At 45.9% G+C, this 27,500-nt stretch overlaps 5 protein-coding genes across 6 annotated transcripts in view; 1 reads left to right on the top strand and 4 right to left on the bottom strand.

Annotated features, from left to right (window-relative positions):
• The window catches only part of LOC126573949 (heparan-alpha-glucosaminide N-acetyltransferase), a 2,314-nt gene extending 1,989 nt beyond the window's left edge, over positions 1 to 325 (bottom strand). The window contains exons 1-2 of the mRNA XM_050233779.1: positions 97 to 325; positions 1 to 27 (exon numbers count right to left, since the gene is read on the bottom strand). The exon at positions 1 to 27 is cut by the window's left edge and continues 101 nt beyond it. Coding sequence (XP_050089736.1) covers positions 1 to 27; positions 97 to 237 — 168 coding nt within the window. The 5' untranslated portion in view covers positions 238 to 325. The remainder of the gene's footprint in view (positions 28 to 96) is intronic.
• The window catches only part of LOC126573948 (tyrosine-protein kinase receptor torso), an 18,922-nt gene extending 11,620 nt beyond the window's left edge, over positions 1 to 7,302 (bottom strand). Inside the window, exons 1-3 of the mRNA XM_050233778.1 lie at positions 6,908 to 7,302; positions 2,323 to 2,757; positions 1,672 to 2,187 (exon numbers count right to left, since the gene is read on the bottom strand). Of these exons, the coding sequence (XP_050089735.1) occupies positions 1,672 to 2,187; positions 2,323 to 2,523 (717 nt within the window). The 5' untranslated portion in view covers positions 2,524 to 2,757; positions 6,908 to 7,302. The remainder of the gene's footprint in view (positions 1 to 1,671; positions 2,188 to 2,322; positions 2,758 to 6,907) is intronic.
• A 7,257-nt stretch (positions 7,303 to 14,559) lies between these two features.
• On the top strand, positions 14,560 to 18,484 carry LOC126578506 (uncharacterized). Of its 2 annotated transcripts, none has more exons than XM_050241132.1 (3): positions 14,560 to 14,783; positions 16,898 to 17,222; positions 17,298 to 18,483. In XM_050241132.1, exons 1-3 carry the CDS (start codon positions 14,750 to 14,752, stop codon positions 18,283 to 18,285), a joined length of 1,347 nt encoding a protein of 448 aa, XP_050097089.1. In that variant the 5' UTR covers positions 14,560 to 14,749; the 3' UTR covers positions 18,286 to 18,483. The 2 variants fall into 2 exon arrangements, with proteins under 2 accessions (XP_050097089.1, XP_050097090.1); XM_050241133.1 differs by lacking the exon at positions 14,560 to 14,783 and adding an exon at positions 15,136 to 15,478 and having other exon boundaries at positions 17,298 to 18,484.
• A 103-nt stretch (positions 18,485 to 18,587) lies between these two features.
• On the bottom strand, positions 18,588 to 23,876 carry LOC126576901 (uncharacterized). The gene is made up of 10 exons (XM_050238204.1): positions 23,271 to 23,876; positions 23,081 to 23,208; positions 22,854 to 22,990; positions 22,113 to 22,704; positions 21,791 to 22,039; positions 20,047 to 20,680; positions 19,857 to 19,984; positions 19,603 to 19,739; positions 18,944 to 19,535; positions 18,588 to 18,878 (listed from the first exon to the last, which is right to left on the bottom strand). Exons 1-10 carry the CDS (start codon positions 23,874 to 23,876, stop codon positions 18,596 to 18,598), a joined length of 3,486 nt encoding a protein of 1,161 aa, XP_050094161.1. The 3' UTR covers positions 18,588 to 18,595.
• Positions 23,877 to 24,467: 591 nt separating this feature from the next.
• The window catches only part of LOC126578507 (uncharacterized), a 4,873-nt gene continuing 1,840 nt past the window's right edge, over positions 24,468 to 27,500 (bottom strand). The window contains exons 5-9 of the mRNA XM_050241134.1: positions 26,365 to 26,870; positions 26,168 to 26,295; positions 25,948 to 26,084; positions 24,955 to 25,552; positions 24,468 to 24,881 (exon numbers count right to left, since the gene is read on the bottom strand). Of these exons, the coding sequence (XP_050097091.1) occupies positions 24,590 to 24,881; positions 24,955 to 25,552; positions 25,948 to 26,084; positions 26,168 to 26,295; positions 26,365 to 26,870 (1,661 nt within the window). The 3' untranslated portion in view covers positions 24,468 to 24,589. The remainder of the gene's footprint in view (positions 24,882 to 24,954; positions 25,553 to 25,947; positions 26,085 to 26,167; positions 26,296 to 26,364; positions 26,871 to 27,500) is intronic.

A 27,500-nucleotide genomic window follows, 5' to 3' on the forward strand; every position in this document is an offset into this window, starting at 1 on the left:
AATTCGTTGCACCTTCGTAAACGGACACTAAAGCAGCGTGAGAGAGGGGGGCGGGATTAGCAACTTGGAGTTCAGGGCAGCAACTTTTCATAATACCTTATCACACTCCTCCGACAACGCGTAGAGATAATGGTCACTCTTCGATGGTGCATGGTGCGACACATTGAGAAACGCCTCATCCACGCCCAGCGACCACAAATCCAGACCGCGAAAATAGTGCTCCGTGTACTCGATCATCGCGATTACTAATGGCGCGAGCTGTGCGCCAAAATTGGGGCCAACCACTCTCGGCAGGCTCAAGGACAACGCTCGAAATTGTGGCCAATGCAAACCGGCTGCTCAGACAAGAACGAGACGGAGCATACGATGTTGGTAAACAAAGATTAAAAATATTTTGCTGGGTGGATGGTGGGTGGGTAGGGCAGTGGCGTCTGTAATCTGCTGGAAGTTGTGCCCGCTGAGACGGCGACGGACTCGAATGTCTCGAGCAGATAACGGTGGTGCGGAAAAAATCGATGGAGAGGGCTGGTAAATTCATTTTAATTATAATTTTTCCTCGAATCCTGAACCTTTCTTGAGCATCCTGTGGATGAATCTCTTTCTCCTGAAGCCGAGGTCACGTGGGCGATGCATGCTGCACTTTTTGTGGCCGCAAACATCCGCTATCACCGCGCAAGGGTGATAACGATAATCGAACGCATAATTACGTTGTCCGCGGGTATTTATGGCAGTGCATTTGCAAAAACCATCCGCCACGCAATCAGTGCATTACGATTCGCTTTCGCATTGTGACTGAACATGTTAGGAAATTGTCAATAAACGTTTCTTCATTTCAGCGTCGAGAGCGGTAATTGACTACCCCCGGATGGGTGGATAATTTGATATGATAGAGTCAATGATTGAACAAATCATAAGCGGTTCAAAGGATCATCTGCAGCGAGCCTGTACTGTAATTGTAATTAATAGACCGAAGCACGTTGCGATACTAGTTAGTGTGGTAATGCTCAAAAGTGTGGAATAAAATTCCATCCCGGCGTAGCTAAAACGGTTACAACATTCCAAAGCCAGGAGAGCGATCCGTGCAATTATGCAGCTCGCAGCGCACTTTCCCCACAATAAAATGACGAAATGGTGCAACTATTTGCCAACTTTGTTCACCTGCGATGCCGAAACGCGTAACCGTATTTTGAGATGAGTGAAGTGATTTCGCACATAACCCACAACGTCGTGTGCGGTTTCAGGATAGTATATCACGTACCAGCCGCATATTTGCGCTGTCCTCGCACCACGGGTGGGATGGAATGTATTTTCCAAAATGCACCCTAGATGTACAGGCGGCAATCATCAGCATCATTACCATCGAAATCATCAGGGCGAATAGAATGTCGAGCTTGAGAAATTTAATTAATATTCATGAGGATTCCATGAAAACACCTGAACATGTGTTTCGAAATTAAGCTCAAATAGGCGAACGCAAATTTGGACGTACGGGTTATTTTCGTCCAAACATTAGAGCATATTCGACACTCGAACCGAGTTGGTTAACGCATAACCGAATATCATTGAATTATCCCGATGAGACGAGTTTCACTGGCGATGTAATCTACCCGTTAATATCCGTGCATTTCCTCTTCAATAAAGCACAAACAATAATCAAACGTTTCTACTTACCATGTAGACAATCCGATCACCGAGCTCCTTTTCGCTTTCCTGCACCTTCACCAGGTAGATTGCGAGCGGTGCCGTAGATTCAGCGTTATGGCCGATATCAGTTCCACGGTCAGTGTATAGCTCAGACGGTGGGATACTGTTTGAACCTATGGCACGCCTCGGACGATCATGAGTTCCCAATGCTACCGGTGCCACGGAAGATGACATCGAACCGAACGGTTCTCCCGACAAACTAGCATCATCAGAAGTTCCCGGAAGTCCGTTCAATTGATTTCTTTCGCCATCGATAGCTTTGCTAGGCTTGCTGGATTTACCGGTGCGGCTACTCTTGTGGTCACCCGTTGGCCGAAGGTCATTGCCGGTCGCGGTATCATGCTGCACCCGAATGATGAGGTTCGTGCTATCCCGGCAAATGAGATGGATGCGTAACGATGAATCGCGCCGTTGCGTCAATGGTTTCCAGGCGGACAGAGGACGAGTGTCCTCGGAGCACTGTCGGTAGCATTGTTCGAGATTCTGCAAAACAAAAAAGGAACCAAAAAATGGTTTGTCATAGTAGACGCACCGTTTAAAAACCGGAGCGTTCCTGTGATGCAAACCGACAAGCGGTAAACCATTAGCAAGCCGCACACAGGCCCCCAGGGAATTTACCTTTAGCTTGGGTTCATCGTCAGCTGGCCCGGCGTGTGCATCCACCGTACCCGTCATACAGGCGGCGGTGCACGCACCGATCCGGTAAAGGTCCTGATCTTCCCGCTCGTTATGCAGCAGTAACTTATCACAGTTGACGTTGTTGGAGAAAAATATCGTTATACACAGGACCTGCACATACTTTAGCACAATCACGTGCATGGCGGATGCCCGGGATGCCGAGACAGCGGTCACAACTTGTGTCTCCCTGATTGTGAGTTAACGACACTGAAGCAGTTCGAGGAAAGTAATGCTGCACTTCGACACCTGCAATTGGAATTGCGCGTCTTTGTGGGATTTTAATTAAATTAATTAGATGTTGGCGTTGATGCGAAGGTTGTGCATAGCTGTCTCTCGGCACACGGCACTGATCGGTTGAAAACTCGCTCGTAGTCACTGCAACATAGAAGAGTGAAGGAAATTTGTTTCAATTTAATGTGACATGGAAAATTTAACACCAATCACACATTAAACGATGTGCGCCGATGTCATGATGCTTTATGCTTGATGTTTAGTGCTTCATCATTTATCTTAAACGTTTGATTCTAAAAATAACATTTTGATTGCTTAGTGCAAAGCCTCCAGACCACCAGAGCCTTTACCAAAGGGAATAGGAAGGAGGCCAGTAGCCAGACTTACGAAGGAGCGAGAGGTAATTACTAATTTTCCACTCCATATCGGCTTACCAACGTCTACCTTGGGTTGGACGGGCCCTTGTGCAGTGTCATTTGGATAGAGAGAAGGAATCAAACGTTTGCTTGCTGCAATTTGTGATATGATGTCCTTGATCTATGACCATCGGGCATAGATCAATCGAAGGAATGTAGTTTGCTTAATAGTCGGTTTGGTCAAAGGGAACTCTTCTCAAGGGTATCCTTTTAATAACTTATTTATAAATCCCTCCGTATTTCTCATGCGTGTCTTACGCCTGGAAAGATCAAGGCCAATCGTTCGTGCAGAGCATGCAGCCACAGGTGAATGGGTCTTCAAATGGCGAGGCAAAATAATTACCGCTGCTAGAAAACTACTCATTATCATAATGTGTGCTTTGTAATTTAGTGTACCGAGGTCACATACTTCTCACGGGCGTACTGCAGCGGTGGAATGATGGAATCTTCTTGTAATTAAAACGCAGAAGGAGTCATAATCTTTATACGAATCTGGAAAGCATTGGAACATAGTACTATCGGCTGCAATCCATTGCAGTGTGTTCAACAGATACTGGAACATCCATAGAGAATAGGATGGAAAAAGTGTGGCGCAAAATGAGCCAGTTGTGGTCTAGAGACCTTCCAGAAGAACCGTACATTAAGTACCAATTCGATAACTTACGGTAAGCCCATTCGTATGGCCATCATTTAATTGGACAACAATGAATCTTTCTCTCTTTGATTGTGTTACCGATTGCAGACTCGTTGGTATCTATCCTGGCTTCTCGAAGGCTCCATTCTGGCAACGACTGGGTTTATACGCGATTGAGTTATTCTGTGTGCTACAGATCGTAGCGATCGCATTTGATCTACTGGACTCGCGTGAAGACATTGAACGGTTCGGGGATGATACCTGTATGCTAAGTGCATTCATAATGGTAGTGGCGAAGCGATGGTTTTGTCGATTTTATATCGACGATCTCTTTAAGTTCGTCGACCAATACAATATAGGGTTCGAGCTCTATCGGCATCGTGAACGACAGTTCGTGCAGCAGCTCCTTTCATACCATCGACTGGAGTCGTCGATTGTAAAGATAGCGCACATTCTATGTAGCTTGCTGTCTTTTGCTATGATTCCCCATGTAAGCTTCTACGCAAAAGTATTCAATTCAGTGCTGAAAACTATTGCTCAATCATTAATAGGGCCTGCTTTCCGATGGATTTATTCTGCGCGCCAAGTACCCTTTTGATACGGACACGTTTATTGGTAACGGAATTGTATTCGTCAGTCAAATACTGCTTCTTTGGCATTCCCTCTTATCGATTGCTGTAGTGGAGCTCTTCTGCAGCCAGATCATAAGCCAGTTGTCGCTGCACTTTCAGCTGTTGAGTATGGAATTTACAACAATTGGAAATGAGCTGCCGGTACACGAACCCCTTGGACAGGATGAAGCAATAGTTGACCGCATAAGGCAGCTGATATTGCGTCACCAGTATCTGCTGGAGTAAGTCATTAATTTTTTCTCGTAATTCTCAACTGCAGTCAATTCTTCAATTCCTCTTTTATAGGTTGGGCACCCAGGTGCAGGAGGTGCTCGAACCTTTCTTAATGGGACTGTTTGTAATTACTGTTATAATGATCTGTATGTGTGCTTTCGAAGTATTGCTCGCCAAGGGCAATTTGATACTCATCGTTCGATTTGGAGTGTTAGGGCTGGGTATGATTTATATGATTTTTGTTTGGTGTTTTCTCGGTGATCTCGTCGCGCAAAAGGTAGCAAATTGTAACGAAAGAATGCAGCTTCGAGTACCGCAACTGAGCCTTGATGATTAATGTTTAAATCATACTCATTCTATTTCCCAGTCCTCAAGCATTTGTGATGCAATTTCTAGCTGTAACTGGACGGTGCTCGATAGGAAACGCAAGAAGGATCTCTCTTTCATAATGATGCGAGCTCAGAAACCCTTCGTCATCAACATGTATCGCATGTTTCCCTTGACCTATGAAACATTTCTGGCGGTATGTCGCAATGCCGACGTCTCATAACGATGCCAAATGCTAAACCTATCTCTTTTCTCTTAGATTCTGGGTCGCTCTTATTCAGCATTTACCGTCATGATGGAAATGATTGAGTGATCCTTTTCATGTTGACCACCACACAGGAATTCTGGACGAAATTTACAGCTCACTGCACGGTTTCTAGGAAGGTATTGATAGCATGACAATTGCAAAGCACCTAAGGCTGATGATCACCAATCAATTGAATGCCTAATGAAGTATCATAAAACGTTAATGGCATGTTTTTTGTCAAACCTCACTAAGCAGCGATAAGCGTGAATGTCTTTGTCGTTCTAAAGAAACGCTGGAATCGTTTGAAGCAGTGAGTGTGATGGTTGATGGAATGTTTTGAGGAACTGCAGCGTTATGTTGATGTATTTGAAACACATATCAGTGCACAATAAAATGTGATGTCACAGCATCTGAGTGCATACACGAAATATATTTGATTGAACTGTCACAAAGTTTTGAATCCATGTGAGGGCGTTGATTAAATGACTGCGAATGTGCTTACAAAACTATGTGGAAATGCAGTTGACCAGCTTACAGGAAGAAAATTTCCTTACCAATGGCCTTACCTTGGTCAGCGAAGCAGAAACTACAAAAGTGGGTGGACAACAGTGGGAAGGAACGAAGGATGAAAGACGGCAAATGCTGAACTTCCATCGGACCGGGAAAAACCCTGGGATACCTTTAATGTTCGTCCAATGCAATTTCCAGTAAACACGGAGAGCTTTCGTTTGTTTGACCATTTCCATCTGCCAGGTGAAGACAGGTGACAATTTGTCTTATTTCCAATGGTTCCGACTATAGTTCGTTTACCGGTGACCTCGATGTACAGGTAGTTGAGACAGAAGCAGAAACTACTATTCAATCGATTCCATGATATGCTTGTGATTGAATGCTGGACCATGGACCTTGAACAACCTTTGTTTACAGGTGTAGGCCCCCTCGTCATGGATTTAATCTTCAAACGAACCTCTTTAAAGCTTTTGCACACTATCGGGATCCGAGTTCCGTTGAATTCAGTTCTTGAATGATAAATAAACCTCCTGTAAGCAAGGCTGAACAATGAAGGAAATGAAATTGACCAACAGCGTATTGTGTGGCTGCACTGTTTGCTAAATGCAAACGCATTTGTGGATCATCATGCGTCTCCATTTGGAGGTCGCTTTTCTACCTCGCAAAAACCAGATCAAATACTAGAAACAACGAAAATGACTGCTCGGTTTGCTAAAGTAAAGCAGGAGGACGAGGTTTGTGTTTCACTCTGTCCTCTGTCCCATGCAGGATTGCATAACGCTTGAATACACGCATATGCTCAATGTCACCACCTGCTGGGTGCATGGAGGATTCAATCCGGCTGATAATTAGATTCAGCTTTTCATGCTAAAGGATTCCACTTTGAAAGTCACAATCTAGAGGCGCTTGTGTTGTTGAATGATGGCATCAGTTGATTTTGTCTATATGTTTCTCTGTATGGTCTAGTCTGGTCAATTGATAGTTAAGTTTTATCCCAATTCATTGTAAATTTGAAACAATTCTGATCTAGCAGATAAGAACTAAAGTGTTCTAGTTTGTTGATGGATAGTTGACCATCGATCTGACGACGCAGCTCCTTGGCATTGATGGGGCAAGCGCAATGTGCATATTAGCTCTGATAATTAATATGGCCCCAGCATATTAACTCAGCTAGCTTGAATATTTTTTTATGAAACCTATAAAAACCAGTGGTTCAATGATTCGAAGAGGATAGGAAACGATAGGAGTACTAAGTAGAATTGAGAAAAAGTACGGCACGATTATGTTCGTTTGTATTGTGACGAAAGAAGCTTACCTTCTAGGTGGCTTCTAGCACGTTGTACGCGTCGTCGTAGGTACAGCAGATTAGATGCGTGGTCTGTTCCTTCTAGTAGTGGTGGTGATGGTCGCGATGCTCCAGTTCGTTAAGGTTACATCCAATTTGCTTTCGCTTCGATCGATCTCGATGATCGATTCTTGGCCGTCGATCGAAGGCAGAATGTCACTCATACAAGTCTCAAACACTGTAATCTGCTGATGCTCTTCAATTTCAATTTAACTAGCCGATCTAATTTACAGCACGATCTTAGTTGGCATCAATCCAATGAAACACTGTTGTTTAAATTGGACACACGACCGACACTGTATATCAGAACAATCAATCAGATTACGGAGTACGGGAGACACTCCGAAGGCAAGGATATCACAAACGTAAGCCGCGTTTTGAGAAGCAATTACTCCACGTCCTGTAACATACGTGCCCGAGGGTATGCTCTGTTTCTTTGACTGCTCATCTAGCTTTAATTTATACACTTCAAACCATACGGCCACCGTACGAATTTACTAGATCACTCACGAACGCAACGCCCTGATCGACTGAGACCGCGGTATCACAATGCCGTTGTCAAAACATGGCGCTTGTCGCTTGCTCGCGGGGCCATCCCATTAAAACACATACACACCACCAAATAGAACGCACAACCAAGCCGTGGTCTGGAGCGAGTGAGCACGCGTACACTTGCACTGATTTCGACACCTTTTTGCGTTCTTTGATACGTTTTTTTTTCAACGAGGAATGCACATGGATCGTTTAGAAGGAAAAAAAAAACATAAAATGTGTACAGAAGAGGATCACTCAACCTCGAAAACAAACAAATCACCGATAACGAACACTGCAAGCGCGACACGATAGACGAAAACAGGCCCGAAAATGCAAATCATCGCACATCATCTAAATTCCACTCGCTTCTATCTATTTACTTATGCAAAAACGCCAGAAACGCTGTGTTCATGGGAGAAAGTCCACGTGTGTCCAGCAGGCTAACGATCGCGTTTTCGCCGTCTAGTAGCATCATTCACTTCTGCTACAAATCTGACTACAGGCGTCCGTTGATTGGAAAACGGCTCGATACTATTAGCAAACACAAGCAACCGTAAACAAACGTCGAAAGAATGTGAAAATAGTCACACATTTTGAAACCCGGTGACCACGCGTCCAAAGTGAAGCAAAGCTGAAACGAAGTGGAATTAACGCCGTTCGTTGTTTCGATTTTTAGATTTCAAATCAATGGAAACGACGGTACGAACACACGTGTTCGCCTGGCATAGGGCTTATGTATCAACCCGCTGAACCCGCTAGACCACATTAGCCTGAATGTCGTTACGCTGGAGGTGGTAATTGCGTTCTAATGAGATGGCGCTTCAAACATCGACTGATCCGAGCCGGTCGGTCTGCATGGGCTCATTTACTTTCACTTTACGGGGTGTTAAGAAGGCGATTTGTAACCGAAAACCAAACATGGGTCACTGGAACGATTCCTCTTTTGTCACACTCTTCACTGTTCACCGGTAGACGATGTTGGGACTTGTCGTTCGTACGTTGCTGGCGCGAGCGTGCACTGAGGACTGAATGCAACGGAACGCCAGAAGCATGCTTTCGGGTATCGACGATAGTCCGACGATTCAGCAACTCTTCACTTCCAGCTACCGAACCATCAGCTATGGCTGTCTGCCAGCAGCAACAACGAGGCAAGGAAACGAGGAGAGGACTGTATCGGAGAGCACCGAGATGTACGCTTGATTCCGAGTTGCATCGTTGCATCCTTCGGGAGCACGATTGATGTGCGGAGGTATGCATGTTCGCGTCCTGGCAGCGATTTCTCAATGGCACCTGATGGAGCACGACGCTCCCGAACCGAAGCATGAATGAGAGTAGTATTTTCGGTTTCACGTTTTGTTGAGCTAGGTCAAGGCAATATTGGTATAGTCACGTACGACGGTGGTGCTCTAGTTCTATATCCTTCATTTCCATCCAAGGTGAATTAAGATGAGCTCTCAATTTATGCAGAAAACAATTTCATCTGCCAGCAGTTTATTGTTTCTGTTATGAAGAGCTAGCAAAGTATTAGCAAAGTGTGCAACTGGGATGATTTATTCCTTCTAGGAATATGGTAATAAACATATATTGGGAAGCAAATGAATGTTCTCTTTGTAAACCATTTGATGTAAATTAGATAGAGTACTGGAAATGTATTGATGCTGGAATGTAATATGTACCCTTCGATAAAGGATGGCGTGGGAAACATTCTTCCTTCAATGATAAAGTCCTGTGAAAATGTTTGATTCATGCGCTCGGCTGATTCTGTTATAAACTAGCAGGCAGCATAACAATGAATGTATTTTAAATTATGTTCGGTTCACAATTTGCCACACAACTTGCACCAACGCGTCGATCTTTTATTACCGCATATTAGCTGTCATTTTTCACTGGTTTACTTATTTGGTCATCGTTGCAGTTCCAAGTCTCACCATTACGCCAACGGGCTCCACAGGAACAGTGATTGAGTGTCCTCGGAGTTATGTCAGTAGCATCGATCGAGATACTGCAAGTTAAGGCAACGAAAATAGTTGGTTTAACACACCATCCACTGGAAGTAGTGATGAAACTCATGTGCGCTATCACACTAAGGGAGGGGGGGGGGAAGAATCAAATCGTTTGATTGTAGCAATTTGTGATATGATGAGCTTGCTCGTAGCGACATGTGACATAGGTTTCCTCAAAGAGCCCATTTATCCAATCGTTATAGCCTCGAGGAGCTCCGGACATTCTCAACAGGTATCCAGCTTTTTATTACTTATTTATGAATCTAGCTTTCTTGGGAGTCTTGCGCCTCGAAGAATCAGTGGCAGGAATGTTTTCTAGAGAGCTCGCTGGTTGATGTGTCCTCAATTGGCGAGGTAAAATAATTACCGCTGCTAATAAGCTGCTCGTTACCATAATGTGTGGTGTGTAATTGAGCGTACCAGGACCTCATGCTTCCCACGATCGAATGAAGGATTCTTCTTGTAATTAAATCACCGAAGGAGTGGTAATCCTTATAAGAATCACGCTCTGGAATGCAACGTTCCATAGTACGATTGCCTCTAATCCATCAAAGGACGCAGAACAGCTGCTAAAGCATCCATAGAGTGCAGAATGAAAAAGCTGTGGAACAAACTGAGCCTGCTGTGGTCGAGAAACCTTCCAGATGAGCCGTATATCAATTACCAATTCGATAACTTACGGTAAGCAACTTGTTTTTGCCATCCTTTAATCGAAAAAAGGATTAATAGATGAGTTTTCATTCTTTTTTAACTGATCTATTGCAGACTCCTTGGTATCTATCCGGGTTTCTCGAAGGCCCCATTCTGGCAACGATTGGGTTTATACGCGATAGAGTTGTTGTCTGTGCTACAGACTGCGGCGATCGCATTTGATCTACTGGACTCGCTTGAAGACATTGAACGGTTCGGGGATGATGCCTGTCTCCTAAGTGCATTCATAATGGTAGTGGCGAAGCGATGGTTTTGTCGATTTTATATCGACGATCTACTTGAGGTCGTCAAACAATACCGTGTAGGGTTCGAGCTCTATCGGCATCGTGAACAGCAACTCGTCCAGCAGATGAGCTCCAACCATCGCCTGGAATCATTGATTGTTTGTTTAACTCACATTCTAGGATCTGCGCTTGCCGTTGCTATGATTCTATATGTAAGCCTATACGAAAGAGTGCTCGTTTCCGTGCTGAAAATTCTTGTTCCTGCTTGATAGGGCCTGCTTTCCGATGGATTCATTTTGCGAGCCAAGTATCCTTTTGATACAGATACGTTCATTGGTTACAGAATTGTATTCCTCGGTCAGATGATGCTCGTATGCCATTCCATCTTATCAATTGCTGTAGTGGAGCTCTTCAGCTGTCAGATAGTAAGCCAGTTATCACTGCACTTTCACCTGCTGAGCATGGATTTCGCAACAATCGGAAAGGAGCTGCCAGTACACGGAGCCGTAGGCCAAGATGAAGCAGTTGTTGATCGCATAAGGCAGCTAATATTGCGCCACCAGTATCTATTGGAGTAAGTCATTCAGTCTTTCTGTTAGTTTTCCGCGACTACCCTGCGGTATTTATCCTTCCATTATTTATAGGTTTGGGAACCAAGTGACAGAGTTATTCAATTTGAATTTTATGGGACAGTTTGTAATCAGCATTTTCCTGATCTGTACGAGCGCTTTCGAGGTGCTGCTCGCTAAGGGCAATGTAATGCTTATCGTTCGGTTCGGAGCGTTTGTGCTGTGTATATTTTATCAGATTTTTACATGGTGTTTCTTGGGTGACCTCGTCGCGCAAAAGGTAGCGAATTACAATGAAAGAATGCAGCTTCGAGCGCCGCAACTGAGCCCTGATGATTGATCTTTAAATCATTCTCATTCTATTGCATAGTCCTCAGGCATTTGTGATGCAATTTCTAGCTGTAACTGGACTGCGCTCGATAAAAGACAGAAGAAGGATCTCTCATTCATAATGATGCGAGCTCAGAAACCCTTCGTCATCAACGTGTATCGAATGTTTCCCTTGACCTATGAAACATTTCTGGCGGTATGGCTCATCAGAGATACTAATGATAAATAGTGATACTAATAATTTCTATCCGCTTAGATTGTGGGCCGCTCTTATTCGGCATTTACCGTCTTGACGGAAATGATTGAGTGATCCTTTTCACTTTGACCAGACACACAGGAGTTCTCGAAGAAATTTACAATCCACTGCACGTTACGGTCATCGATGGCGGGATAATTGCTACCCAACGAAGCCTGAAATAACCTGATTATCACCCTGTTAACACCCATTTAATCAATTGAATACCACACATTTTTTCGCAGAATATCACAATGCACCATTAACTGTGAATAGCTCTGCTATTGATAGAATCGTGGCCTTCAATTATCACCATCAGCGCTAGAATCGTTTGAAGCAGTGTGATTGTTGATGGAATGTTTTGAGGAACTGTAACGGTATGTTGATGTAATTCAAACACGCATCGATGCACAATATTTAAATTCAAGTTGTATGCACAATGGTGTTGCAGCGTCTAAGTGCCTGCATGAAATATATTTGATTTGAATGACGCAGTGTTTTGAGTTCATGGCGCTATGGCGCTACGTAACATAATCCGTTCGCAGAACTTATTTCATTCACAAAAACGGACTGTGACAACGATCCGTATAGCAATTCTAACTGAGAACAATATGAAAATGCAGCTGACCAGCTTCCAGGAAGAAAATTTCCTTACCAATGGCCTTACCTTGGTCAGCGAAGCAGAAACTACAAAAGTGGGTGGACAACAGTGGGAAGGAACGAAGGATGAAAGACGGCAAATGCTGAACTTCCATCGGACCGGGAAAAACCCTGGGATACCTTTAATGTTCGTCCAATGCAATTTCCAGCAAACACGGAGAGTATTCGTTTGTTTGGCCATTTCCATCTGCCAGGTGACGACAGGTGACAATTTGTCTTATTTCGAATGGTTCCGACGGTAGTTCGTAACAAAAACTACTGCGCAATCGATTTTTTGATATTCTTATGATTGCATGCCGATCTGTGAACCTTGAATAACTTTTGTTGACTAGCGTATGCATCATCATCATGGATTTCATCATCAAAAGAGCCGTAATATTTCTGATTGCTTAGTCGGATGTTTCCAAACCAATGAATAGGAAGGAGTCCGGTAGCTGGTCTCACAAGAGAGTAAGGTGTAATTGCTCATTTTCCACTCCATATCGGCTTATGTCCGTCTCCCTTGAGATGGGTGGAGCTTCATTTGGATAGAGAAATGAAATCAATCGTCTATTTGCAACATTTTTTAAATGATGTTCTTGTTCGTAGGATTATATGGCATAAATCGAGCAATAGAATGGCATTTGATATGAGATTGGTTTCTTCAAAGAGACAATTTATCTAATCATTAGATCCCAGGAGCGCTTCAAGGATATACAGCTTATGATCATTTATTTACATATCCTTCTTTCTACCTTTTCTTTCTTTTTTTTCTACAGATTCCGCAACCACAGATTGATGTGCGCTCATTTGACGAGTTTAAATAATTACCGCCGGTAGAAAGCTGCTCGCTACCATAATGTGTGCGATGCATCATAGCGTACCGCGGGCCACATACTTCCCACGGACACGTGGAGGAAAGTGCAATTAAAACGCCGAAGAGCTCATTATCCTTATAAGAATCTCGCTCGAGTATGCATCGGTCGTAGAGGACCTGCTGGAACGCCCAGCAAGCAGGATAGAAAGACTGCGGCGCGTAATGAGTCCTTCCTGAGCTGAGCTGAGAGTCCTTCCAGATGAACCATGAATCAATTACCAATTGGATAAATTACGGTAAGCGACATGGCGTGTGAAAATTAAATCTGCCTAGCAACACGACTAGTTATCGTTGCCAGTCGTCTGTAGGAAAAGCATGTAGCTCGATAACATGCGTAGCGATAAGCACATGTTCAACGTGATTCATCGTTATTTTGCACAGCATCAGACCAAGGGGCACAGTGTAAGCGTTTCGCTTGATAATGCATCGTATCACACGCCTCAACACGGAAGTCGCTATGCACGAATGAAACCGAACGAATAATTGCATCGTATCGTTGCGTTCGGTGGCGGTCCGGATGCAAAGTCATCGATATCGCGGCCAAGCGGAAACTGACTACAAACAAACAAGACAACGTTTTAACGTCTCGGTGCAAGCAACTTCACTTACACGCCCTTTGACTGCAATTTAATGCAAGCGATCCGGGTACGGTATGCAGCGGGGAAAACCGGTTTGGCAGTGTGTCAGTAGAACTTGCACACCTTTCGAAAACAGCCTTACCCCTTAACTTTACCTGCGTGTAAATCGCGTCTCAGATGTCTACCGGGGCCCTTGGGCCACGCGACATTGACGAGGATATATGGCCATGAACTTGAACCAAGACGCGCAACAGGTATGTTGTGTCCGAGAGAGTTTTAACTGCAATTTTTTTTTCGCTTCACTTTAAAAGAGCTTTAATGTTGCTGTGTTTAGTGCAGCAATTACTTAATATTATAATTAGTAACATTAACAAAGTATAACCAAGAGATAAAAAACGAAACATCACTAGCGCATTAGAATACGAATGAGATAAAATTAATTTTAGTGTTGTTGTGCTAAGTGCAACAACTACTTAATGTGATAGTTTGTAGCATTAAAAGAGTAAGTCGAAATCGAAGATAAAATGCAAAACATCACTAACGCAGCCTAATGCATGCAAATTTTGCATCATAAAGCGATTGCAGCTCTAGAGACGTTTTCTGCGGTCCTGCTCTGTCGCAATTAAACGGTCCTTGTAACGTCTCTTCCTGGTTGCAATCCTAGCCGTCAGCAGCCTGTAAAGTACAAGCCATGAAGGTAACATCGTTCTCGAGCAAAAGGGAACCATGTAGGCAGCGTGGAATGACGAAAACCGAGGTAATGTAGTGACAACCCAGTGCACGATTGAATCTCGCTTGCCCTGACTGGTCCATCGGTACAAGCAAAGCGAAGCGCTTTCCCACGCGTTCTCGCGATTCTTTCGTTCTGGCATCAAAGTTCTCAGTTCCCACAACAGTGAATCAGACGCCTGTTGGACTCTGGCGGTATCGGACCGACGCAAAAGCGTCACTCGGCTCGCGGTTTCAGTGAACATCGAACACAGTTATCGGTCACTAACACAGCTCTCTGGTAGTCGAACTGGCATCTATTTTTGTGTGTAATCACTAGTGAGACTGATCAGTCGCAGTAGATTAGTGGCGTGGAGATAGTGCCTTATCTTTTCGCATAAGCAATGGAATCCATTCAGCTGACCGCCGAAGAGCGTGGTGAGTACGGTGAACGTTATGTCAGGGAAATCCAGCAGACCAGCAACTGACCAGACCATTCCCAGTGAAAACTGCACACAAAGGCTCTCCTTTTCTGCTTCGGGAAATTCATTCTTCGTACGCGATTCTGCGCACTACGGTTCCGTCGGAGAGAAAGCCGGTGCCGGCAAAGGAAACAATCCGAGATAGCTTGCAACTAGTGCGACCACACTTGCTCCACACATCCGCTATGATAACCATTTAATGCTGGGTGTGCATGATCGATGCAATATGTGTCTGTTGCGGCTAGAGGTAGTGAACCAGATCTGTGTTAACAAATGGTCGAAAAGTACTCGTCGAAAGCAAAATCTCTTTTCAACGAATTGCGAAATGTGATGCAATATAGAGACAAACGAAGAGAAGCGCTTCCCCACGCGTTCTCGCGATTCTTTCATTCTGGTTGCAATGTTCTCGATTCGCACTACATACATCCGTTGGACTTTGGTGGCATCGGATCGCCCTAAAGGCGTCACTCGATTCGTAGTTTCCGTGAACGACAACCACTAACACAGCTCTCTGGTAGTCGAACTGGCATCTATTTTTGTTTCGAACCGCTAGTGAGACTGGTCAGTCGTAATAGATTAGTAGCGTGAAGATAGTTGCATGCCTTTTTGCATCGGCTATGGTGTCCATTCAGCTGACCGTCGAGGAGCGTGGTGAGTAAGACGAGCATTATGTGAGTGCGGTCCAGCAGGCCAACGACCGACCAGTTTAACGTCAATGAAAACAGCACACAAAGGTTCTCTTTCTTTGCTTCGGGAAAATCGTTCTGAGAACACGATTCTGCGCACAGCGGTTCCATCGGAGAGCATTCAATCGCTCACCTGGATGAGCAAAACCGGTGCCTGCAAAGGGAACAGGTTTTTCTTTCGGAGAAATAATGGCCTTGAAACAAGTTTTGTCAAACCCTAACGCGATGCACCATAACAAACGTGCCGATGTTGTCGCGTGCAGAATCGATCCAGAGTTATATCCAACGATCGCACATGCTAGTTGGCGATCACACTCGCTGGTATAATGAAGCGCGAATGAATCGAACAAACGCTGGAAGTGTTTGCTTTGATCAGCGAAAACAAATAAAAACTGGTGCACCAGAATCGCGAATGCATCTCTAGAACGACGATCCGCGTGACTGATCGGGGAACCTATTATACCTTTTACACCCGACACGGTTCGCTGGTTCCAAATCTGGCTTTTAATTGCTGCGAAACGGGTTTAATGTGGGGTGTCTGCTCTGAACGCTGATGAAATTGTGATTTTTTGTGTTCTTGGGCAATTTTGCGTATTATTTGTATAAGTTTGTGCATTTAACCTTGGACCGCCCCTTGGTGATAATTGGTTCAGTGAAGCGATCTCGCCTTCCACTCGCCAATTAGTTCCGGTACGTCATTGGAGACTGGAGGGGCGAAGCCCTTTTCCCATTCTCCTCGCAGCATGGTTGTATCGTTATAATCTTCCGACTCCATCTTTAATCGAATTCGATCTCAATGGTGGCCATACCCGGTCATGCTGGTTTTTAACGTGCGTCGCGCCAACACTCCAGACGAACAATGCCCTCTACGCAATCGGTTGCTCGCACGAAAAGACCGATTCATTGCTTGCTAGATCGCAATCCTGTTCGGCATCATCGTTACTGAGTACGGCCGCGCGCTTATGTAAGATACTTGAGCGTGATTGCTTCGAGATCGCCAAACACCGGTTAAAGGGGCCCATCCATCCCGGAATGACGGACGATAAATGATCCCAAGTTTTACTCCCGCTCCGTGTGGTAGCAACACGTAAAGTGGAATGTTGTGGGATGTTTGAATACATTGTCTGGAGAAGCGAGTTCCCCCCTGCCCCCCTTTGGGCGAATTGACAGCTTCGCTGAGTTGAGTAAGTACCATGACGAAGGGCTATAGCGCGCCGTCGTTCCAGGTACACTAAAGATCATGGTACCTCGTTCGCTTGATTAAAGATTCTCAATGAGAATTCATTAGAATTCATTTGTTACAAAACCATCAATATGTTTGGGGTTCGCGCGAAAAAACAGATTCTAGCATATACGTTTCCTTCCGCATTTTTTTCTCTTTTAGAAGCGAAAGAGTACTGGACAGCGCTATTCATGGCTCTCGACACGCCGGGCGATGAGGGCACGGCAGCGGATCTGGAAGCCGAGCTGCCACCCTGGTACGATGAGGCCAAGTTTAAGCGTGGCCAAAGGTTCTACAAGGACAACCGCTTTGGCATCCTACAGGCAACGTTCTGCAGTCTGCTGGTACTGCTGGCCGATCCGAAAGGTTTGCGCATACTTGAGCACACCGGCAAGTCGAACACGATGGAGACGGCCCGTAAACGCTACGTGTCCACCTTGAAACACGTGAGCGATTGGTACGAGTGTGATCTGGAACCTGGATCAAGGTAATGCCGCCGGACTCCCTCTCTCGATCGACGATAATCATTAATCTTTTTATCATTTTGCTCAATCTTTTGCAGATCCTGGAAATCTTTACAACAAGTACGTCGAATGCATCTGAGTGCATCACGCAGTGCCACCAAACGGCAGCTCGGGTTCATTAGTCAGCCCGAAATGGCACTGACAACGTTCGGATTCATGGGCTTTCCACTGGTGCGACCGCACTTGCTCGGCATCCGGTATGATAACCGTGAGGATCTCGAGGCGTTCGTACATCTGTGGGCGGTGATCGGGTTTATGCTGGGTGTGCACGATCACTGCAACATGTGCCTGTTCCGTCTGGAGGTAGTGGACCAGATCTGCCGGATGGCGATCCGGTATGTGTTTATGCCATCGCTGCAACTCGAGACAACACTGTTTAAACAAATGGTGGGAGCCATTACCGATGCCTACACCGGCTACATGCCGTTCATGTCGTACGAGAGCGTCCTGTTTCTGACACGACGTTTGGTCGGTGTTCCTGGCTATCAATACGCGCTCGACCGGAAAAAGGAGACCATCTGTCGGTCAGTACTAACGAAGGCGGAAATAGAAACGATTGTCGCGCATATGGCACCGAAGGACTGCTATAGGCCGGTTATGGCGATGTATCGAGCCATTTTCTGTGAGCAGATTCGTCTTTTCAAAGTCAAAGAAGTGTCAAACGGTCGGAAGGAAATGAACGAAAACTACATGTTGCCGGTCGAGGACTTATGCGGTACCTACACCAAGCTTAACAATAACGAAAATGATTGCAATGGAAATTTGAACGGATGCGAAGCGGATATTAGAGAGCTACTTGGCTTAAAGCACAACCAGGAGCTAATTGTGACGCACGTAGACAACGAAGACGAGTGGGACACGTACCTGAATGATAGCCAACTGAAGCAACTGTCGCTCGGTGGACAACACAACGTAAAGTTTACCATCCAGACGCTGAACATGTGCTACAACACCATCGGTCGGTATGTGAACGAAGCCGCACTGTCTCTCATTCTGTATCGTTTGAAAAAGCTTTACCCCTCTTGAGCAATGATCGCCGTCACGCTCTCGTACGTATATTTTCTATTTGTGATAGAGATTTCCTCGTTTAACGAAAAGCAATAATCCTACCTGGATACACCAGTGAAAAACGAGTAGAAAAGAGCTTAGAATACTAGCAATAGATATTAATTAATAGATGCTAAAGCAAATTCTTTTAATGATTTAAAAATATAAATGGGTAAACATGCGGTAAAGAAAACCACGGGTTTTTATTATTGCAGATTAATTTAGCCAAGAAACAACAATTAGCTACAGAGCAATTCTCTGCTTATATCACAATTCACATGAGAGTCCTTCATCCCTTAACACTTGTCTCATATAACGATCGCCAAAAGTTCCTTCGTTCCACACATGGTTCCGGGACCATCACCGGACGCACGTTAATCTCGAGACAGTTGAGTCGGAACTCGGTTGCTTCTCGATCAATTTTAGGTACGGGTTCCCATCGATCGTCGACAACATCGCGCGACTCCACGGATGGATCGCCATGCTTAGCAAAGCTGGTCCACAAAGCGATGACGTTATCACGAACTCGATGCTCGTCACTGGTTGGTGGAAGTTTGGGAAGAGCGCGTGGACTGTAAGCAATATGAGAAAGCTAATTTAGCAAATTATTTCGAAAGCAAATTGTTAAGGTGTTTACCAGAACATGTACATCAAGTCATCACCATGACAGGCTCCGGACGTCCTTGCATTCATGAACAATCGCTTGAGAATACTGAACCGTCCATCGTACGTGAAGCGATAATGATAGTGGCGTAAAAGGGGCTGATATCTTGCCAACAATTCAGCATTAATCCAGGAGTCGGTCATGAAAATCGTATCCGAGAGCAGATGCTTCAGCTGTTCTCGGTCCCATCGACCGACCGGTTCATCACCGAAATAGAATCGTTTGATCCGTTCACTGATCCGCGATATTTCTTCCGGCAGAAGGGCACGAAATATCTTCGATGCTAAACGGTTCGGAAGCTGAGCGAGCTCATTGAATTGATTCCTCATGATGAAGAGTCCTAGTATGCCCTCACCATCGTTGCATCCCTCCAGCAGTGGTATCCGTAACGTGTCATATGTTTTAAGAATCTGTTCCGGTTCTTGTGTGATAATGCTATCATTGCTGAGCGTTTGTTCCACCACCGGAAGAAATACAAACACTAAATCACTATGTTTCGCTGCCTTACCGAGGGCTTTTCGTTGATGTTTGGCGAGTTGCTCCGCGGGAACCTTGAGCAACGTTTCTGCAGTAAATTCAATACAGCATAATTAGCACAGATCACTCCTGCGATCTCATAACGAATAGCATACCAAGTGCTCCCTGCTGACTCGTTCCCTCGTAGCCAAAATAGCGCGCCAAATTGAAGGCCATCTTAACGCCATCCGTCTGCATGAAGGAGCTGGAACAGACGACTCCACTCTGACAGATAACGCGATGGAAATACTTGCTGCAAGCCAAAGAAAAACGGAACGATCGTGGTACAAGCGGCTGGTCAGTTGCATTTGAGAGAGCATGCACTATCGCGCACGCACAGGTGTGCCATGGCTGAAAGCAACCAACCTACCGTGAGTTGGGTGAAAGCATGTGAAGATAGGAAGAGAAGCTGCCGGCGCTTTCTCCTAACAGAGTCACACACTGCGGATCTCCACCGAACTGAGCAATGTTTTCATTGACCCAACGTAGCGCCATCAACTACCGGAGCAGAAGTAGCATAAGATGGATTGGATGGCACAAATCCGACGAACCGATCATACCTGATCCTTTAGTCCAGCATTTCCCTCGATTCCTGCTTCCGGCAGATAGAGGAATCCAAGCGGTCCCAACCGATAGTAAACTGTGACAACGATCACATTTCGCTGTAGAAAATAATCGGGCGCATAGAAGAGACTGCTCGCAGTACCACATGCGAAGCCACCTCCATGCAGGAACACCATCACAGGCAATCTGGTGCCATTTGATTCCACTGGGAGTTGCTGCACCGGAGTGTAAACGTTTAAATAGAGAGCACTTTCGGCACCAAACACGAGCCCGGAGAAGAAATCCAACTGCACATAGTCAGCACGCTCCACGCAGCAGTCGACAATCGGGACACGGAAGCGATCGAGTGGAACCGGAGCACGAAACCGTAGCTCACCAACGGGTGCCGTGGCATACGGGATCCCTTTGAAGTAGTGATACGGTTTGCCATTCGGCAGAATCGAGCTTATGCCGCGTACTTTCCCCTGGCGAACGGTCACCAGGGGTCGTTCCCGAGGAGGCCAGAACCGCAGCCAACGATGCTGCACGAGGAAAACGATCGTAGCGATCACTAGACGGGCAAGAGCGACCAGATACGGGCACACGTTTAACCACTTGTCCATCACGCCAACGACTAACAACAGACAACGCCTCGCGGGAGGCAGCGATCGCGGCTATGTTGCGTGCGTTCATTGTTTGTGTGATGGCGACCACTTTCATGCTCGAAAGTAGCCAACGTGGTGGTTGTGATCATCGCGATCAAGTTGACCTTGACCGATTGATTATGCAGCGTACACAACACGCACACAGCGCCGAGATGCATCGACTTCAGTTTATCTCGTCGCTCAAACTGTCGTTGAAACCAATGGGAAAGTGTTTTGTGTAAGAAACCATTGTTGCATTAATACAATGATCCTATGAGTGATACAGAAGCGATGATCGTTTTGTTTATATTTGAATATGCGGCACTATGCGGTGTGGTTTGCGTCACTGTTGAGCTACGATCCGTCTAATCAAACCGGTTAACGTGCCATGGGATCGTGGCTGATGCTAGACACAATGGTTTAATGATGAATGTGGCGCATTTCAGATTTAAACTCGTTTTTTTTTTCGATAAAGCCGGAATCAACCAGAGGATTGAGATTGATATGTAGCAATCCATTAATGAAATGAACGCTATTCGTAATTCACTGCTAAGTGAGCATCAATAATGAAGTTACCAATAGATTAAGGAACTGCACACAATAGAAAACAGTAGTTTATCATGTCTCCGCGAGAAAAGGAGCTTATTTGGAAGCCGAATTCACACTTCGGTGTAATGTTGATGCTTTAAAAAAATTGTTTATCGGACAACACCATCGGCAGGTAACACCTCCCCGTGCAAACATCAGTTTTCATCGGTGCAATTTTGGAAACATCTGTACCTCAAAGGTAGTCAGATCGGCTACAGTAGGTGACGCCTTAACTGATCATCTGGTAGATTTGATTGGCATGATTACGCTGCTTACTAAGATCCGAAAGTAAAACGCCAACATTTAGTTCTTAGATTAACGCAATTGGTGGCAAACGGAAATGAACGTTGTTTGAAATTATGTTAATGATTATAAATATAGATGGGTAAACAGTCAATAAAGAGAACACAGATTCTATATTGCATTTAAATTTAACCAAGAAATCTACTACCAGCCACTGAAAGTTCTTTGCTGATATCACAATTTGCGTCAGAAGTAACCTTTAAAACTAGTTTCGTATAAAGATCGCCAAAAGTTCCTTCGTTCAACACATGGATCCGGGACCATCACCGGACGCACGTTAATCTCGAGACAGTTGAGCCGAAACTCGGTTGCTTCGCGATAAATTTTAGGTACCGGATCCCATCGATCGTCGACAACATCTCGCGACTCCACGGATGGATCGCCGTGCTTGGCAAAGCTGGTCCACAAAGCGACGACGTTATCACGAACTCGACGCTCGTCACTGGTTGGTGGAAGTTTGGGAAGAGCGCGCGGACTGTAAAAAATAAAAAAAAATTAATTCAGCAAATTATTTCTTAAGAAAATTTAACTGTACTTCTACTATTTACCAGAACATGTACATCAACTCGTCACCATGACAGGCACCGGGCGTCGTCGTATTACGATAAAACCGCTTGAGAATACTGAACCGTCCATCGTACGTGAAGCGATAGTGATAGTGGCGCAAAAGGGGCTGATATCTTGCCAACAATTCAGCATTAATCCAGGAGTCGGTCATGAAAATCGTATCCGAGAGCAGATGCTTCAGCTGTTCTCGGTCCCATCGATCGACCGGTTCATCACCGAAATAGAATCGCTTGATCCGTTCACTGATCCGCGATATTTCTTCCGGGGGAAGAGTACGAAATATCTTCGATGCTAAACGGTTCGGAAGCTGAGCGAGTTCATTGAACTGATTTCTCATGATGAAGAGTCCTAGTATGCCCTCACCATCGTTGCATCCCTCCAGCAGTGGTATCCGTAACGTGTCATATGTCTTAATCATCTGTTCCGGTTCTTGTGTGATGATACTGTCGTTCGAATGCGTCTTCTCTACCACAGGAAGGAATACAAACACCAGATCATTGTGCTTCTCTGCCTTATCCAGAGCCTTTCGTTGATGTTTGGCGAGTTGTCGTGCTGGAACCTTGAGCAACGTTTCTGCGGTAAATTCAATACAGCATAATTAGCCCAGATGCCTTGTTGGACCTCAAAATTGCGGCTTTTTACATTTTTTTTAAAGTTTCTAAAGCTGGCCACGAGATAACCAGTTTTTCCAGAGGAAAACAAGTTTAACGCTTATTGCTTACCGAGTGCTCCTTTCTGAGTCGTTCCTTCGTAGCCAAAATAGCGCGCCAAATTGAAGGCCATCTTAACTCCGTCCTTTTGCATGAAGGAACTCGAACAGACGACTCCACTCTGGCAGATAACGCGGTGGAAATATTTGCTGCCAAAGCCAAAGAAAAACGGAACGATCGTAATAAAAGCGGCTGGCTAGTTGGTTGCATTCGAAAAGTTTTGCAAACATCTATCTTACCGTGAGTTGGGTGAAAGCATGTGAAGATAGGAAGAGAAGCTGCCGGCGCTTTCTCCGAACAGAGTCACACACTGCGGATCTCCACCAAACTGAGCAATGTTTTCATTGACCCAACGTAGCGCCATCAACTACCGGAGCAGAAGTAGCATAAGATGGATTGGATGGCACAAATCCGACGAACCGATCATACCTGATCCTTTAGTCCAGCATTTCCCTCGATTCCTGCTTCTGGCAGATAGAGGAATCCAAGCGGTCCCAACCGATAGTAAACTGTGACAACGATCACATTTCGCTGTAGAAAATAATCGGGCGCATAGAAGAGACTGCTCGCAGTACCACATGCGAAGCCACCTCCATGCAGGAACACCATCACAGGCAATCTGGTGCCATTTGATTCCACTGGGAGTTGCTGCACTGGAGTGTAAACGTTTAAATAGAGAGCACTTTCGGCACCAAACACTACTTCTGTGAAGAAATCCAACTGCACATAGTCTGCACGCTCCACGCAGCAGTCGACAATCGGGACACGGAAGCGATCGAGTGGAACCGGAGCACGAAACCGTAGTTCACCAACTGGTGCCGTGGCATACGGGATACCTTTGAAGTAGTGATACGGTTTGCCATTCGGCAGAATCGAGCTTATGCCGCGTACTTTCCCCTGGCGAACGGTCACCAGGGGTCGTTCCCGAGGGGGCCAGAACCGCAGCCAACGATGCTGCACGAAGAAAACGATCGTAGAGATCACTAAACGGCTAAGAGCGACTAGATACTGCCACACGTTTAACCACTTGTCCATCACGCCACCGACTAACTGGAGACAGCGCTTATGTCGCGTGCGTTTTGGATCGCTGCCTCCACTTTCTGGCTCGAAAGTCTTGGCTACTTCGTAGTGGTTGTGGTTATCACGATCAAGTTGACCTTTACCGATTGATTATGCAGCGTTCACAGCACGCACACTGGGTTGGTCCCGTTCGGAAATTTAAACTCATCTAGTAGCCATAAGCTCGTTGGTCATCAGTCAACCACTATATGTGAATGAGAGACACATTGGATTTCGATAATTAAAGATACCGAACTGTGCGGTTTAGTTTGCGTCACTGTTTAGCATCGATTGACTCTAATCCAACCCGTTAGCGTGCCAGGAGATAATTGTGTCTGCTTGGGCCTGATGCTCAACACGATGGTTACATAATGAATGTGGCGTTTTTCGGCGCTAAACTGGTTTTCTATTCACAGACAGAAACAGCTGCCCGGCTTTGGATTGTTTCGGAAGACGAATTTTTCTCGAGGGATTAAGGAACTGATTGACATTGATACGCATTAATCTTTTATCTAAATGTAAGCTATTCAATGAGCGTCATCAATGAAAGTGCCAAAGCAAAACCAGTAGTTTGTCATGTTTCCGCGAGGAAAGCAGTTTATTTGGCTGCCAAATTCACATTCGGCAAGTAACACCTCCCCGTGGGAACATCGGTTGGTACCATGTGACATTTCGGCAACACCGGTCCCTCAAAGGTAGTCGGGACGGTATTGCTTCAGTAGGCGACGCCACAGCCTTATCCGATCACCAGCCGGATTGATGACCATTCGGGGCGCTGCATTGATCTCGAGACAGTCGAGGTCGAAATCCGTTGCATCACGTGCGATCTTGCGTACCGGGGTCCACTTTTCTGGCACCAGCTCTGTAGGTACATCGACGGATGGGTCACCATGTTTAGCGAAACTCGTCCACAGTGCCACCAATATACGTCGAACGCGTACCTCATCGCTGTCTGCGGGTACTTTCGGGAGAAAACAAGGGCTGAAAGGATCATATCGATTAGTTTACCATTTGAGCGCCCACCCTTATCCACCATCAGCTGAGCGGAACTTACTTGAACATGTAGAACAAGTCGTCACCGTGGCACGCACCGGCAACGTGCGATTGTTGGAAAAGACGCTTGAGCATACTGAACCGTCCATCGAAGGTGAAGCGGTAGTGGTAGTGTGGGGCCTTTGGTTGATATTTGGCCATCCATTCGGCACTCGTTACTGAATTAGTGATGAAGGTGTTGTCGGACAGCAGGTCACACATACGGTTCAGCGTCTGTTCGGCGGTCAGCGGACGATCGCCAAAGTAAGAACGCTTCAGCTCCTGCCCAACCAGTGCCCGGTCTAGGTTTGGTGCTTTACTGGACAGTAGCACCGGTACGAGCCGCTCCGGTGACTTCAGGAACGATTGCCATTTTGATCCGAGAGTACGCAAAGCTAAAATGCCCTCACCATTATTGCAACCCTCGAGGAGGGGCATCCGTAGCGCGTCGTAGGTCTTCAGGATCTCCTGTGGGTGCTGCGTGATAATGCTGTCGTCAGTCTGCTGCCGCTCAACCACCGGCCGGAAGATGAAGATGAGCGCGAGCTTTTTCTCGCCATCGCTTATGACCTCGTTCTGATGCTTGGCCAGCAGCTGTGCCGGTACCTTCTGGAGGGTTTCTGTGGACCATGCGGTGAAGCAATGATTAATGGTTAGCTCGCATGTCAATTCGACTTTAATGATCCACGACCATGTTCGACTTCGCTACTCTATAGCTTCTGGTAGCCTTTGCTGGGAATAATGGCCATAATGTGGCAAAAGAGCATACGCTGTTTGCCATAGGCCGACAATAGTAATGAATTTCTGTAACTGATATTCAACCGTTCGCCGGCGGTAACCTGTTTTGGTCTTAACAACCGAGCTGTTAATGTGCGAAGATCGTTAAAGAGCTAAAAATAAACCTCTTACAAGCGAAGAAAACATGCTTATCATCATGCATGCTGCTGAGTATCCCCTTTTTCTGAGCATTGTGACGCTGGAAGTGTGCGTACTGGTGGGCCACATTATTACCTACCGAGAGCACCCTGATCGCTATCACCGGTATAACCGAAGAAGCGTGCCAACTTGCGTGCCTTCTCCTGTGGTTCAATCTGGAAGAACGAATCGCTACAGGCCACACCACTCTGACAGATTACTCGCTGGATGTACTTTCTGTGGTGATGAAATCGAAAGAGATAGTCACTTGATCCCTGGCGATAGATTAGAGAGGTGAAGTGGCGTAAAGAATGCATTACCGTGAGTTGGGCGAGAGATAGTGCAAGTACGCTGACATGCTGCCGGCGCTTTCTCCGAACAGAGTCACATTCTCCGGGTTGCCACCGAACTGGGCAATGTTTTCATGCACCCACTTGAGCGCCAACAGCTATGCGAAGTGACAAATGGAATCCACCGGTTAATCACGTTGCATCGATCAACTGGCACTGCAACGTACCTGATCCTTAAGCCCAGCATTACCAGGCACACCGGCATCGGGCAGATAGAGGAATCCGAGTGGTCCCAGACGATAGTTGATCGTTACCATCACCACATCCTCTTGCACAAAGTACTCCGGATTGTAGAACAAACTGCTACCGGTACCGTTCATAAAACCACCACCATGGATGAACACCATGACTGGCCGCTTCGGAACACCCTTCGTAACATCCGCCTCACCCGGCAGCCGAGGAGTGAACACATTCAGATACAGGCTGGACTCTGCGCCACTGACACGATCCGAGAAGAAATCTTTCTGGACCGCATTAGATCGCTCGGCGTAGCAGTCGACAATCGGTTTGCGGAATCGCTCCAATGGTACCGGTGGCTTAAATCGTAATGCACCCACCGGTGGCTCCGCGTACGGGATGCCCTTGAAGTAGTGATACTGCGTCCCGTTGGGCAAGGTCGACGTAATACCCCGAAGTTTGCCTTGCTTCACGGTCACCACCGGTCTCACAGCGGGTGGCCAAATTCGGATCAGCTTATGGCACACCAGGAACAGCACACCACCGTAAATGAAGTGCAACACCGCAAACACAAAATCGTACAGCACACGTGCCCTTGTGAGTATCATTTTTTTGGCCACCACGTACAAGGCAGATACTACTAGACTGGCGGCTTGTCAAACCGGTACTGGAGTCGAACGCAGTACATCGATCGTCGCAGCACACCGCGGCAAGTACCGCGAGTTATCTTATCGCGGACGCACACTCGTAGGGCTTCAGCATGACTGAAGTTGCAAAGCCGGGTTTGACGGCCGGCGATTAGCTATCGCGGCGGCCTGGCTATTTGTTTGTTTAGCGAGTCTCGCAACCGATGACGCGAAGTAAGGAAGACGGAGTGAGTCCATAGGTCAGCATGAGGTTTGCAACGGATGAATCAAACGAGCGAATGGCGCTTTGCTAGCGTGAGATCGACAAAACCCTGAGTGGAACATGTTATGAGAGCAAGCGTGAAACCTAAATATTGTAAATTGATCTTTTATTTAACATCCAAGTTACAGGTTTTAAATACAATGATCGTTTAGCTGGTACATCACGAGGAAAGACGACGAGAACCGTAACCGTATTGGCGGATAAGCGTTCTCCAGAA

This window comes from Anopheles aquasalis, chromosome 3, assembly GCF_943734665.1.
Source record: "Anopheles aquasalis chromosome 3, idAnoAquaMG_Q_19, whole genome shotgun sequence".
Lineage (NCBI taxonomy): Eukaryota > Metazoa > Arthropoda > Insecta > Diptera > Culicidae > Anopheles > Anopheles aquasalis.